Genomic DNA, 13,765 nt, shown 5'->3' on the forward strand with positions numbered 1-13,765 from the left:
GTCCAGCGGAGGGTGGGGCTGGGCACGGGGCGGCAGCCAATAGGGGAGGGTGGGGGCGGGGATGGGCGGTGCTCGGTAGCCAATAGTGGAGGAAGGGGGCGGTGCTGGGCCCTCGTCGGTAGCCAATAGGGAAGGCGGGGCGGGGATAGACGCGGTGTCGACAGCCAATAGGGGAGGTTAGGGGCGGGGCTGGCGGTAGGATGGCGGCGGCGATGGTGAGCTCGGCGGAGCGGGCGGTGTTGGTGAGTGCGGGCGGGGGCTCGGAGCCGCCGCGGTGACCGTGTCCGTCGGCAGCGGGGCGGCCTCGCGGGTGGAGCTACGGGGGTCCCCGCGGGGCTTCGTCCCTTCCCGTCCTGCCGCAGCGCCTCCCCCTCGAAGCGCTTTAACGGGGCCGAGCTGGCCGTGGTCGCTGCGGGGCGGGCGCGGTGCTCTCCCGTGTGAGGGCCGCCGCCGGGACGGGCCGCGCGTGTCCCCCCTCCGCTCCTCGTGCTGCTGGGGGTCCCTGCCGGGGCCCCTCGAGGACCCCAAGGACAGAGATCGCTGCAGAGGGTGAAGGTGCCGCGCTGACAGCGCAGAGCCCTCGTTCCTTGTGCGTGTGCTCCCAGCTCTTCTGGAGGAGCGCTGTGAAGCGGAGCTGCCCGTGCCCTCGCCTCCGCCCACCTACACCTCGCTGAAGCCGGCGGTGCCGCACGCAGCCCGCGGCCGTTCCGTGCAGAGCTGTCCAGCGATGGGCCCGCAGCGTGGGTCACCTGGCGGAAGGCTCTGGGCTTTGGGACCACGGTTTTGGGATTTTTATTTTATTGTATTTCTTTTTTTTTTCCTTTGTGGGCAGCGTGCTCGGCTCATTCCCTTCCAGTACTTTCCACGCGGAAATTTCCCCAGCTCTTACAAGGGAGCGAGCGTCCAGCTCTTCTGTGCCTTGTATGCGTCGTTCCCTGCTTTATCTAACGATTTTCTGAATGGAATCGTGGAGTGACAGAACGGCTTGGGTTGGAGGGGACCTTAAAGGTCATCCACCAGCTCAGGCTGCACAGGGCCCCGTCCAGTCTGCAGCGGGCTCGGGGGAGACCTTATTGCTCTCTGTGCTTCCCTGAAAGGGAGTCGTGGGGAGCTGGGGGTCGGCCTCTGCTCTCTGTAACAGCGATTGGACAAGAGGGAATGGCCTCAGGTTGTGCCATGGGAGGTTCAGGATGGATACAGAGTGCTCAGGCCCAGGAAGGTGGGGGTGTCACCACCCCTGGAGGTGTTCAAGAACCGTGGAGATGATCTTAGAGGTCCTTCCCGACCTTAATGATTCTGTGATTCTTAATGGTGTGATCATTGGTACGGCGCTTTGTGCGAATTCTGTTTTGTTAAAGTCAGAACAGGAGTGCGGACAATTCACTCATTTGGGGTGGGGAAGCAGAGAACAAGGCCTCTGAACACATCCAGCAGAAAAAAAGATCTTTCTTCTCCTAATGACATGATGTACGGATAGCATACGTTGCAGTCTACTTACAACTTAAATCATTTTCATATGCCAGTTAGATTTATTTCCAGTGTTTGGCAAATAGTTCTAATGCTTCTGCTGCTGTCTTTCTGCAATGTAGGAGGAAGAGTTTAAATGGCTGTTACAGGAAGAGGTCCATGCTGTTTTGAAACAGCTGCAGGATATTTTGAAGGTAAGGGCAATGTGTTTAATGCGTCTCTGTGCTGTGAGTTTGCCTGTTTGCTGTTCGCTGTGAGGAGAAATCTCAGTAGGGAGTGCACAGAAAGAGCCGTCAGCTGTGTCCTGCGCTGTCCCAAAGGTTTGCCTGGCATCTGGTTTTGGGGACTCGTGATGAAGCTGAGCTCTGCTGAGGTTGCTCTGTTCTTGACTTTGAGAGCTGCTTTGGAAGGATGTGTGGAAGTAGCCAGGCATGTGTCCCAGGCTATTGCTTGGGGCATGGATGTTTTCAGGAACAGAGAATCTGAGTCTTCCAAGAAATCTGCCATGTGAGGGTGGGAAGCAGTACACTAACCTTTAGCTAGCAGGCTTCTGCTCATGCAGTAACTTGCGGCACATGCCCTCCTCGTTTGAGCCCACCCTTCCCCCAGCACACCACTTCTCTGCATCACCTGCCCAGGTGGGGATAGTGGGTGGTGCAGGGGCAAAAATGGGGGGATGAGGGGAGGATGGCCAAGGAGGAAGGATTGTAGTGGTTCTGACTCAGCATATGGCCCAATAGCAGGTGGGGATGACCTCCAGTATCTATATATATCGTACTGCTCTTGAAGAATTTCTTAGTTTTAAAGATGAGGTGTAGCTGCAGGACAGTCAGCGGCCAGTATAACCAGTCAGGAAGGCTGATCCTTGGGGGTTGCGGCACTCTGACAATGGGCAGCTCTACTCTGTTGTGACTTTGGCGTGAGCCATGGCATGCTGGTGCCCCAGCAAGAGCCAGGAGATGTCTCTGTGCTCTTGTGATTGCTTGGCAGGGTGCTGCAGGCTCACAGAAGTGACTGCACTGCTCCAGGCCCCTTGCTAGTGTTGTTCTGCCTCACCCCGTGCCCAGGCTGAGGCAAGCCCTGCCCAGGGGCTCCAGCACTCACTGCTCTCTCTCTGGGGCAGGAGGCCTCACACAGGTTCGCTCTGCCAGCGGGTGGCTCAGAAGGAGCAGCCAAGCAGGAGAGCTTCGTGCTGAGCGTGGCGGGGTAAGTGGTGTTGCTGCTGGGGCCGCACTCCTCGCCCCATGGGGCTGCCTCTGTCCTTTGGTGGTGAAGCAGTGCTGCTGACAAAACATCGGGGACAGTTCCCATGGCACTGCTGGAGTAAAGGGGCCTCTTTCAAGATGGGATTTTGCCTCACGGAAAAATAAACTCTTATGGCAGGTTACTTTACAGTCTGTCTATATCCGTGTTCCAGGGGCTGTCTTGGTGGGACTTTTGCAGCTTCCTCCTGAGCCCTGTGATACAGTCGTTGATCCCTGACCACACGCTGGTGTACTGCATCAGTGCACTGCTGTCAGCAGTTCTTGCCAAGGGACTTTTGATTCTGAGCTCTGTGAGTTGGACCTACAAGACCTGCTCTGGGCTCAGTTTCTGACTCTGACCTTGGGCTTGTTTTTGAAAGTTGCAGTCTTCGAATCTTAAAGCATTAAAATGAGCCTAGCTTTTATTCCTTGTTTTTCCAAAGTTGAATCTTAAAAAGTGTAAATCTGAAGAACCTAACATATTGAAATGTAAGGTATGGCTAAACTGAGTTTTGACAGCCCAGGTGCCTCAGTCCTCCCCCACTGTTCTCTGGAGGCATGAGCCATCTTGCAGGACCTTTGAACAGGCTTGGGGTATGCTTTTTTTGTTTGTAACAGCAACCAAAGTGTTGATAGGTGATACATGAAATGTGCCTTGTTCGGAACAGAACGTAATGTTGTAGGCAGGGCAGGCAGGGTGTGGTGGTGCATAGTGTATGTTAGCATGCCAAGAGCTGGGGATTTGGAAGTGTTAGTAGAGTTTACTATATCCAGCAGCTGACCCCCAGAGGGAGGGGACCTTGGCTGGCTGCATGGCCTGGGGAGGGGCAGTGCTCTGCCGGCAGTGTGTGTGTGGGTGTTTGCTTTTTCCTGTGACCTGTGTTACCGAGATTTGCTTATTGTTCTTCTCACTTCAGCATGGACCAGGTAAAAGGTGTGTTGACACTACAAGGAGATGCCTTGTGTCAAGCTGTGAGTACATCCGTGCTTCCTGCTTTGTACTGCAAAGAGATGTGGGAGAGGTCATCCTTGCTATGCTTTAGAAGTGATCAATAAGTATTCTTTTTCTTCCTTAATAGGCCTTAAATCCATAATGTTTCAGGAACTGTTGAAATTTTTCAAGATCCAGCATCTTGAGCCCTCCTCCTCAATGGCATACCACTGCAGACTTGGTGCCAGTTGAACTGGCAGTGGATAAGAGATGTCTTTGGTTGTAGTTTAGACCATTATAGACCCTTAGACTTGGCCTTTTTGCAAAAATTTTACCTGTTTGGCTGCAAGAAAGAAGCATAATTGATGGAGGTATATGTTGGTAGTCATACCAACTGGTACTAAAATTCCTATGGTGGTTGGTGCAGTCAGCTTTTATGGGGATTCTCTGCCTTTGCTACCTGCACTGTTGTAATTTCAAACTCCCTTGAGAGCAAACTTTGGAGGTGAGATGGTGTTTCCTGTCTGGATCTTGATACACTAAATGCCCTTCGACTTATCCTTAACATCTTCTTGGAAAAGGACTGATGTTCTGACCATGGCAGGTCTTTTAACAGCTTGCCAAGATGGTGTGGGAGGCAGGATGGAGTGGGACTGGCAGCCTCTGTGTTCTGCGTGTGGGAATTGCTTGCTCACACGTTTGCTTCTTTCTTCAAGGACCTTAATTTGAAAATGCCCAGAAGTAATCAGCTACTGCATTTTGCATTCCGGGAAGACAAGCAGTGGAAACTGCAGCAGGTACTGGTAACTTTGTAAGACTACCCCTCTGCAGCATCTGCTCCCTCCTTTCTTCCAGTAAGGACTGTATCCATCCTACATTGTGGCAAAAGCTAAGGGAGGAAACATAGATTTAAATTGAATTATGGTGCTTGGAGAGCAAGAAGTGAATTTTGCTCGTTCCTGAAAGATCACCAGTCTGAAAGCTGTCTATGTAGAGCTCATAATCCTTTAAAAGGAACGTTTAGAGAGTGTGTGCAGTATGTAACTGGATCTAAAGCCCAGGCAAGCAGGGACAGACAGCAACTTCAAAGGTTTTGAGCTGGTTCAGTAGCTTGCTTTTGGTGTCTTACAGAAGCATTTTTTAATGCTAAGAACAGATCTCACGGCACTGTGCCCTTGTAGCATAGCTAAGTTCTCTCAGTTAAGGATTTAAATATTGAATCTCCTACCCCTGTTTTGCTGGGAGATGCTTGATTTCAGAACCTCACGTAGAGCCTGATCTTGAAGGTGTAATTCCCCACAGTTACTTGTCATAGCTGAACAGGTTGAAGAAAGATGTGTGCTACGTACCTTCCTGTGCCATGGCTTGGATGTTCCTAGGTGATCGGTGTATTTGGTCCTTGAATGCAGTTTGCAACGAGTGTTTGGGCAACAGAGTGAATGCTCTGCCTGGTAACTTTATACAAATCTAGAAAACTGTGTGCTTGAGCTGTTAACGCCAAACTGAGCAGTGCCTTGCTGTCTTGGAGATGGGCTTCTGCCAGCTAACACCTTCATTCACGTGGAAGAATTGTGTTGCAGTGTTGTTCAGATGCGGAATGTAGATGTGGAATGCTTCTGTGTAGAAGCATTTACTGTAATTATGTGGAGATCTTTGTCCTGTCTGGGTTAAAATTGAGGATCTTGAAGTGTTGTGTTTCCCGTAGCCTGTGGTGCCAGCTGGAGTCTTGTTTCTCTGTGCAAAGTGGGGTAAAGTCATAGGTAAGAAACAGCAGCTTAGGTCTGTTTTTGAGGAACACAAGTGCATACACAAAACTTTTACTAACTTGACTGGAAAAGAGAGCAAAATCAAGGGGAAATAGAAATAAAGCAAGTCCCTATAATGGCATTATTGGTATTGCTGAGTTTGTTAGTGCTGCCAGGAGCTGCATAGTTTGCACAGAAGCACTTGGAAGATGTAAAGGCTGGAAGTGGTGGTATTTGGAGATGTCGTAGCTCAAGTGCCTACAGAATCTCTATACAAACTGTCAGTGGATTTTATAATATTACCTTTCTGTAACCTCCAGTGCCTTGTGCTATCTAAGAGCAGGACTCTGATCGGGTCTTTGAGCCCAGGACAAGAAGGAACCAGTGCCTGGATCTACGCCAGGGAGGCCTCTACAAATTTGAGCTAGAATCTGATGGTACTGAGGAGTAACGTAGATGTATCAAACTACAGATATCCCAAGCTTGTTTAATCCATCTCCCAGCAGCCACTCTTTCATACAGACTTGCCTGCTTTGCCTTTCCATTTGTTGTTCTCTCTGAGTTACCTCTCAGTTCTTTTGTTGCTCCCTGGAACTGAATATAAATCACTTTCTCCCAGAGCTGTATTCCTCCTCTGGTTTGTCTTTGCTCCCATGAAAACACTGGGATACACCTATCAAGCTTGCTTTGACAGTTGTCTCTTGTCTGCAAGCAGTCTTGCTTGAGAGAACTTTGGGCTAGCTGTGTCCTGTGTTTGGTCTAGTTCCACACAAGGAGCTTAATGGCATTTTCTTGAGGCTGGAGATAACTTTCAGCCCCAACAATTACAGGGCTTTGGCATTTGTCATTTGTTTTAGCTCTAAGGAGGAAGTCATTATTCGTGTTGCTAGACTGGACTACCATGTGCTATCAGCAGTGAGAATTGCTACTTGAATGGTTGTGATCAGAGTTCTCCCAAGATGAGAGTGTCTGATGTCACTGTTCCTTTGGGGCAGCAGCAGTATTTTTACTGACAATCCATGATGTAGCTATCAGACTGTTTAGTATCTCCAGTGAGCAATCTAGTAATGTATCTAGACAGCAATGGCAGGTTTGTGTTGGCAAGTATCTGGTAGTAACAGGAAAATGGCCTTAACATTTGAGAAGTCACCATTTTCTTAGATGACTCCCAATGAGATGGGGAAACCTCTATTTTTTTGTGTGTATTACAGAGGGTGTTTCTTTAATGCTGCTACGTTTGTACCTTTACAGATCCAGGATGCTAGAAACCATGTTAACCAAGCAATTTACCTGCTTATGAACAGAGATGTAAACTACCACTTCAAAACAGGCTCAGAGGTTCTTAAGGTGAGGAGAAAGCACTCTAGCTGGGCTGGAATGTGCATATTTCTTCCCTCCATTTGTTTACTTTTTTTTTTTTTTTTTGAATACTTATTGCATGTTACTGCCTTGGCTCTTAATACTGGAAGTATCAAGGAGTATCTATGTGACTTCATATTTGATATGAATCTATTACCAGTCTAGCATCAGTAACGAGGTTATAAGTCACACTGAATGGTAAGGTAAGCAGCCAGTGCCTGGTTGCACAGCAGTGATGTTTTGAGGCAACCTCTCTTGGGTGATGTAGTTATCACAGAATCACGGGTGTTGGAAGGTTCTTCTGGAGGTCCCCCAACCCCCTCTAAAACAAGTTCCCTACAGCAGGTTGCACAGGAAAGTGTCTGTGTGGGTTTTGAATATTTGAATACTTGTTCTTGTAATAAATAGTCGTTATCTCTTCAATCTCTGACATTAAACACTTAGTTCTCACAGTTGTCTACACCTCCCACTAGACCAGGCTGCCCAAAGCCCCATCCAGCCTGGCCTTGAGCACTTCCAAGGATGGGGCATGCACAGCTTCTCTGGACATCCTCTCCTGGTGCCTCACCACCTTCATAGCGTTGAATTTATTCTGAATATCTAATCTAAATCTACGCTCCTTTAGTTTAAAGCCATTACCCCTGGTGTTATCACTTCAGTCCTTGGTAAAGAGTCCCTCTCTAGCTTTCTTCTGGGCCCCTATTAGGCACAGGAAAGCTGCTGTATGGGCTCCCATAGCCTTTTCTTCTTCAGGCTGAACAACCCCAACTCTCAGCCTGTCTTCGTAGGATCCAGCCCTCTGAGCATCCCCCTATGGACTCAATCCAACAGATCCATATCCTTCTTCTGCTGGGTTCCCCAGAGCACCAGCTCAAGTTTAGTTTTTTCGTCTACCGATAACCCCAGGTCCTTCCCCGCAGGATTGATCTCAATCCATTCATTGCCTAGACTGCATTCATGTTTGGGATTACCCTGATCTGGGTTCAGGACCTTGCACTTTGTTTTGCGTTGGCTTAGTCAAGATGGGGAGGGGTAGTACAGTTTATCTTTCTTTGTTCTTGTATGCTTGTTAGTTTTCACATCTCTAGCCAAGTTCAGCTCTACCCGTGCCTTGCCTTTCCTGATCCCCTCCCAGCACTTATGCAACTTTAAGCATTTGTAGCTGATGCTGTTTCACTGTATGAGTCTTGCTTTATGATTTCAGCCATTGCCAAAACCTCATATTTGTTGCTGATTGATTGGTACTTATGAGGAATCAGGGATTGTCATCCTGTTGCCATGAGTTTATGACACCATGACGCCTCCTTTTCCAACAGCCTGCATCTTATTCACATTCTTTTGTCTGCTAGTCCCTGTGGGAGCCACCCCTCCGCAAGTCCCTGAATTCCTGAGTGGAAGGGGTGGTGCTTGTTGTAACACTGGCAGAATCCTACAGCCTTTTGCAGCATGCTATCAAGAGCTGTCCAGGGCTCACCACTCAGCAGTATACTGTTATCTTACAGCTTATGGATGCTGTGATGTTACAGCTCTCAAGAGCCCGAAATCGGCTCACCACTCCAGCCACTCTGACTCTACCAGAAATTGCCTCCAGTGGTCTCACGGTAAGTATGTGGTAGACTAAATCTCTTACACTCTGGTAGCGTGCAATGGTCAGGATATCGTGCTGCATTTTGGTGGGAATGGATTTCTGAATCCTCCCCTTGTTCAGAGAGAGAAAGAGAGAGATGAAGTAAGTGCAAACCCTGAGCTCGGAATTCTTGTCTGTTCTGTATCTCCTGGGGCATGAGGACTCTGGTTCTCAGGGAGGAGTTGTGTTCCCTGCCCAGGAAGGTTGTCCAGGGATGATTTCTTCTTATGAATACTATTCCATCCTCTTTTGTCACCAGCACTCATGCCTATACTGTCTGATCAAGTGCAGCGGAAGGAACAACCATTACGTGCATGCTGCTCAATCTGTTCCTTTTGTCATATCTCACACTATGGGCTACTTGCAGTATAGCTTAGAAAAGGTAGTGATTTTGTAGCATTAGAAATAATGGTCGGTTCGCTGATAAAGAAACATCTTATTTTCTCACCAGAAAATGTTCAGCCCTGCTCTGCCTCCGGACATCCTTGTGAATTTCTATATAAACCTGAATAAGCTGTGCCTGACTGTCTACCAACTCCATGTGTTACAGCCCAGCACGACCAAGGTGATGCCTGCCATCTCTTGAGCCTTGTTTATTTACCTCTCCTTACCTCCTACTTTGAAGAGATAGCACCGTTACATGGTGCACTGTTATAAGCATAAGATAATGTAGAAACGACTGTGACTGAATTATTGTGTCTGTATTTAGGTCTACTACAGCCAGCACACTGGCTCTAAACCTAGTTCAAGGTGTGGTTGTTTAGCAAAGAAGAAAATAGCAGTGCGCTGGAGAAAGTCATAGAATCATAGAATCCTAGAATGGCTTGGGTTGGAAGGGACCTCAAGGATCACCAAGCTCCAACCCCCCTGCCTCGGACAGGGCCACCAACCACCACATCCAATACCAGACCAGGCTGCACAGGGCCCCATCCAACCTGGCCTTGAACACCTCCAGGGATGGGGCACCCACAGTTTCTCTGGGCAGCCTGTTCCAGCACGTCACCGCTCTCATAGTAAAGAACTTCCCCCTGATATCCAACCTAAATCTTCCCTCCTTCAACTTAAAACCATTTCCCCTTGTCCTGCCATTATCTACCCTTGTAAAGAGTTGGCTGCCCTCCTGTTTGTAGGCTCCCTTTAGGTACTGGAAGGCTGCAATGCGGTCACCCTGCAGCCTTCTCTTCTCCAGGCTGAACAAGCCCAGCTCCCTCAGCCTATCTTTGTAGGGGAGGTGCTCCAGCCCTCTGAGTAGTTGTAATTATTTTTTGCCAGGCAGTGTTTTATCTTGCAGTGTAGTTGTATAACTTTTACATATGTTTGGAAAGGCATAGTTGTAGTAATCCATTTTATACTGAAGTCACATCTTAGATTTTCTGACTGGGATTTTGGTGGTTACTTTTCTGCTTAACATAGTACTTTTGTGTCAGGTGGATGTCCCATGAAAACAGAATTAAACTCTTACAGTTTATGAAATACATTCCCTCCATAAGGATACTTTTCCCAAAATCAATTTTCTGCTTTTCTTCAGGATCTTCTGTTCAGTGGGAACTTCTGTGATTCTAAGATCTGGAGCTAAGTTAGACTCAGCCACTGTGTAGAATGGTTTTCTAAAGGAGCAAAATGGGATCAAGTGGCATGGATTCAATATGAACAGAGTATTCAGGTGTATACAGCAGGTGTTTGTTTTGTCAAGCTGCTGTTAGTGCAAATCTTATAGGTCTTCAAAGTAGGTTACTGCCTCAAAACCCTAATGACCTTTGCCTTCTCCTAGAACTTCAAGCCTGCTGGAGGATCCATTCTGCACAACCCTGGAGCCATGTTGTAAGTACAGTTGCTACAAGGCTGTGTAACAGTGATAGGAGGATGCAGAGGGCGAGGTCCAAATGAATCAGATGCTCTAATCAAACTGTTTAAGTGGAAAAACTAAACTGAGTCACTTTCTGTGGCTGTGCCTGTAATTGCACAGCTACCTGTAATAGTGTTTCTTTAATGACTCTGTGAGAAAGGCTTTTCAGGATTCAGCTCACCCACAGAATGTCACAAGTTTGGCAAGAGATCAGAGTCATTAGCCAGCAGAACATCAGACTATTGGTATTGCCACGTGCATTTCCAGCAGTGCACCTCTCTGCAAAGAGATAATGTTTCTACCTGAACTCTATTAAATTTTGCTTAATTCTGAGTCCAGTTGGAGGTAGACTGGGAGTTTGTGTTCTGTAACTTTGCCAGGTGCTGTTTTAAATGTAGAAGTCGTTCTGATTCCTTCTGTGAGAATGGAGGACGGTTGAGTTTTGCATTCTGTGCTGTTGTGTGTGAAGCTGTGCTCTTTTTTTTACCCTGTCCAGTGAGTTTGGCAACCAGCGGTATGAAGTCAGCCATGTCCATAAAATGGAGTGCGTTGTCCCATGGTTAAATGATGCCCTTGTCTTCTTCACAGTTTCACTGCAGCTTTGCCAGCAACTGAAGGACAAGGTAATGGCATTAGAGAAGGAGCTTTGTTTTATAACTCTGAATTTTGAGGGAATCTCAGATATCCTAAAAATCTGATGAGATGTTACTTTGTACAGTTGGTACATAGACCAAAAACAAGCAGTGAGTCAGCACTCTGGAGCCTAGGAGCTGGCTGTCACTGCTGAGCAGACAGCCATCTGGGGTAAATGTAGTGTGGCAGATGTTTTCTGAGCTAGGTGGAAAGGAACAGGTCAAAGTTTTTGTGTTCTCGGACGTGAGCTGGATGTTAAGAAACACCAGGGTCCTGGGGAGGAGACATGGAGACCTGTCCAGCCAGCTAGATTGCAGTAGAACAAGGTTCAGTTCCAGCTCTGCAGCTGACCTGGCTGCTACCTTGGGAAGTAACAGTGGGCTCTAAGTCCCTTCAGTGACAACAGCAGCAAATCTGTCTTTCTGCAGTGCAATGCTGGATAGTGCTGTAAAGCTCAGTCTTTTCGCACTCATGGTAAGCTCATTCTTCTATGGTCAAGGGGATCCAGGATCTTAACTGCTTTTTCTCTTTCTTTCCAGATCTCAGTTTTCTCCAGTTACTGGAACTACAAGCCATATTAATTCCCTGTGGACTGTCCAAACCCTTAAAGTACTTCCAGTATCACCCTGTTTGTTTTCTGTGTGCCAGTTGAGTCCAGGTCAGCCTGTGAGGAGTGCTGTGATTCACTTACCTCGTGGTCCTCTTCAGGGTAGGGTCGATGGATCTGGAGACACACATCTGGTAGCCTTGTCTGGGAATAATGCATGAGCAGGGCATCAAGCAATGCTGTGTGGTTGGTGGGAGCTTCCACGTGTCTTCATTCTCATGTGGGTTGTGTGGTTTATGCTTTGCAAACCTCTGATAATTTAACACCAGTACCTTACAAGGGATGGGGAGCTGTGGACTGACCACCCTCAATAGCTGTATTTTCACACAGTGCTGTCACTAACTGCTGAACTATGAGCTGGTTGGGAAAGGATGAAGTTAGACTCATTTAACACACCATGAAAAGCACAGGGCATGTTGGTCCGACTGCAGTTATGACTAGCTCAGAGCTTTTCTCTCCAATCTGTTCTGTTCATACCCATGTAATTGATTCCCCTTTGGGGATATTCTTACTTGCTGCTGTTTGAGCTTTTTTTCCTTGGCATCAATGTGATCATCTGTGTTATTTATTTTTCCTAAACCCTAGTCCAGCCACTTGGTTTTTTTCCAGGTGTGGTATTTCATTTTCATTGCCAGCCTTTGGAGCTGCCTTGGTACCTTGAGCACAGCTGTGCAGTCTCACATCCTGTCATTAAACTCAAAGTGAGTACCACATTGTTACTATGATTTGCTGCCTATTTATGAATGCTACAGTATGTAACTCAGCTCTCTAACCATTGATAACTGTGAAATAAAGATCCTCAGATGTACCATGCTCCTGTGGGTTGTCTTTGCTGAGAATAAAGATTGCCAAGGGTTCTGTGCTCTTTTACAAGTGAGTGCTTTAGTTGTGCACGCTGGATTTCTGCTTGGAGAATGCAGCCTAAGAGCCTGTAGCTCTTAGGCCAGTGCTGTCTGACCTGAATGTTATTTTAAGCCCTTCTCCAAGCATCGCTTGACAGTCATGTTTTGAAGTGGCTGTAGGTACTGTGACTAGATTGAGTTGGCTCTTGGAGCTGGCTGGCTGTGTTGGGGAAGCATCGTCTATCTCCTGCTTGGCAGCTACTCACCCTGTCCAGCCTGTGTTTCTGATGGGTTTCCTCGCTGGAGGACCTTACCCAGGAGCCTAGATGTGTGCTGAGGTGAACAGAGCAGGCTACAAGACACCAGGGCTGTTGGAGGCTGTCTTGACAGCATGCAGGATGTTATTGCTGTCCAAGTGGTATCCAGAGCTCTCTGCTCAAAAGGGAGAGATTGCAGAATGGCTGAAGTTGGAAGGGACCTCTGGAGGTGATCTGGTCCAACTCTCATGCTCAAGCAAAGCCACTCAGAGCCAGTTGCCCAGATGGCTTCTGAACAACTCCAAGAATGGAGACCAGAGATACATATGTCACTTTGATTTTTTTCTCCTCTGTGGATCTCTGCTCTGGGCATATGTGTTCTCCTTTGTAACCTCCCTTTCTGTTCCATTATGAGATCCTTGGGATCCTGGAGTGGGTTAGTGCCCCTTGTCTGAGGACTTGGCATGAGTGCTGTGCTTTGTCTAACATGTTAATATTGCAGGTTGCAGGCATTAGCACTTCCTATACATGAGTATCAGGCTGTGGCTGATTGTGTGTGTTAGTAGTGTGAGGTGGAAAGTAGAGAGGCCTGGGTGAGCTAATGCCATAGCAGATGCATTACTGATTCCAGTCAATTAGCCTTGTAAACAGTCGTGGTCATGACCCTGGGTATGCATTTACCAGTCCTTGCTCTGTTCCAGACTATTTTCTGCTTGGAAAGTACATACGTGTGTGCTCCCCACTAACAGCTTCTCAAATGAGAGTACTTTTATCATTAATCTCTCTGGAGCTGTCTGAACTTGTCTTTAACCCTCTGTGTATGTGGGTGGAGGCTCCTCTCTTAATTCTCACTAGTGTGTGTAGTCCTGTCAGTGTTCCCACATCCTCTCCAACTCTGCTTCCTGCTGTCAGGACACAACGCTCAATCCAGTGCATTTGTTTCCTTCTGGTGAAAACAGTCTCCTTCTGTTCTGAAGGGCAGGAGTGTGCAAAGTGGAATAGCTGTCCTGCTTCCAGCTCTGATGCTCAGAGACTATGTTGTGGGAGCTGCTAGGTGGCAGGGTAGCTCCTATACACAGGATGCTGCCTTGTTTAATGATGAAGAGCAGGATAGCAGCAAGGTAAGTGGAATTCAGCAGGCACAGTGCCCTGGGCTTATATCCCATGACTGGAAAGGTAAAACAAGGATCTACCAAATAAGGACTTC

General features: G+C 47.8%; 1 protein-coding gene across 2 annotated transcripts; it reads left to right on the forward strand.

Moving 5' to 3' along the window:
* On the forward strand, positions 125–12,272 carry ROGDI (rogdi homolog). 2 transcript variants are annotated; one of them, XM_021411780.1, is made up of 11 exons: positions 125–242; positions 1,590–1,661; positions 2,591–2,673; positions 3,629–3,683; positions 4,359–4,439; positions 6,639–6,734; positions 8,249–8,347; positions 8,825–8,938; positions 10,145–10,194; positions 10,716–10,842; positions 11,392–12,272. In XM_021411780.1, the coding sequence occupies exons 1-11, from the start codon at positions 201–203 to the stop codon at positions 11,431–11,433; spliced, it is 861 nt and encodes a 286-aa protein (XP_021267455.1). In that variant the 5' UTR covers positions 125–200; the 3' UTR covers positions 11,434–12,272. The 2 variants fall into 2 exon arrangements, with proteins under 2 accessions (XP_021267455.1, XP_021267456.1); XM_021411781.1 differs by having other exon boundaries at positions 188–215.

This window comes from Numida meleagris, chromosome 13, assembly GCF_002078875.1.
Source record: "Numida meleagris isolate 19003 breed g44 Domestic line chromosome 13, NumMel1.0, whole genome shotgun sequence".
Classification (NCBI taxonomy): domain Eukaryota; kingdom Metazoa; phylum Chordata; class Aves; order Galliformes; family Numididae; genus Numida; species Numida meleagris.

Bases quoted from the DNA above. Each gene is read 5' to 3' on its own strand.
- ROGDI (XM_021411780.1), top strand. From the start codon at position 201: ATGGCGGCGGCGATGGTGAGCTCGGCGGAGCGGGCGGTGTTG. The intron at 10,195-10,715 runs GTAAGTACAGTT...TACCCTGTCCAG, and splicing joins CACAACCCTGGAGCCATGTT to TGAGTTTGGCAACCAGCGGT. The intron at 10,843-11,391 runs GTAATGGCATTA...CTTTCTTTCCAG, and splicing joins GCCAGCAACTGAAGGACAAG to ATCTCAGTTTTCTCCAGTTA.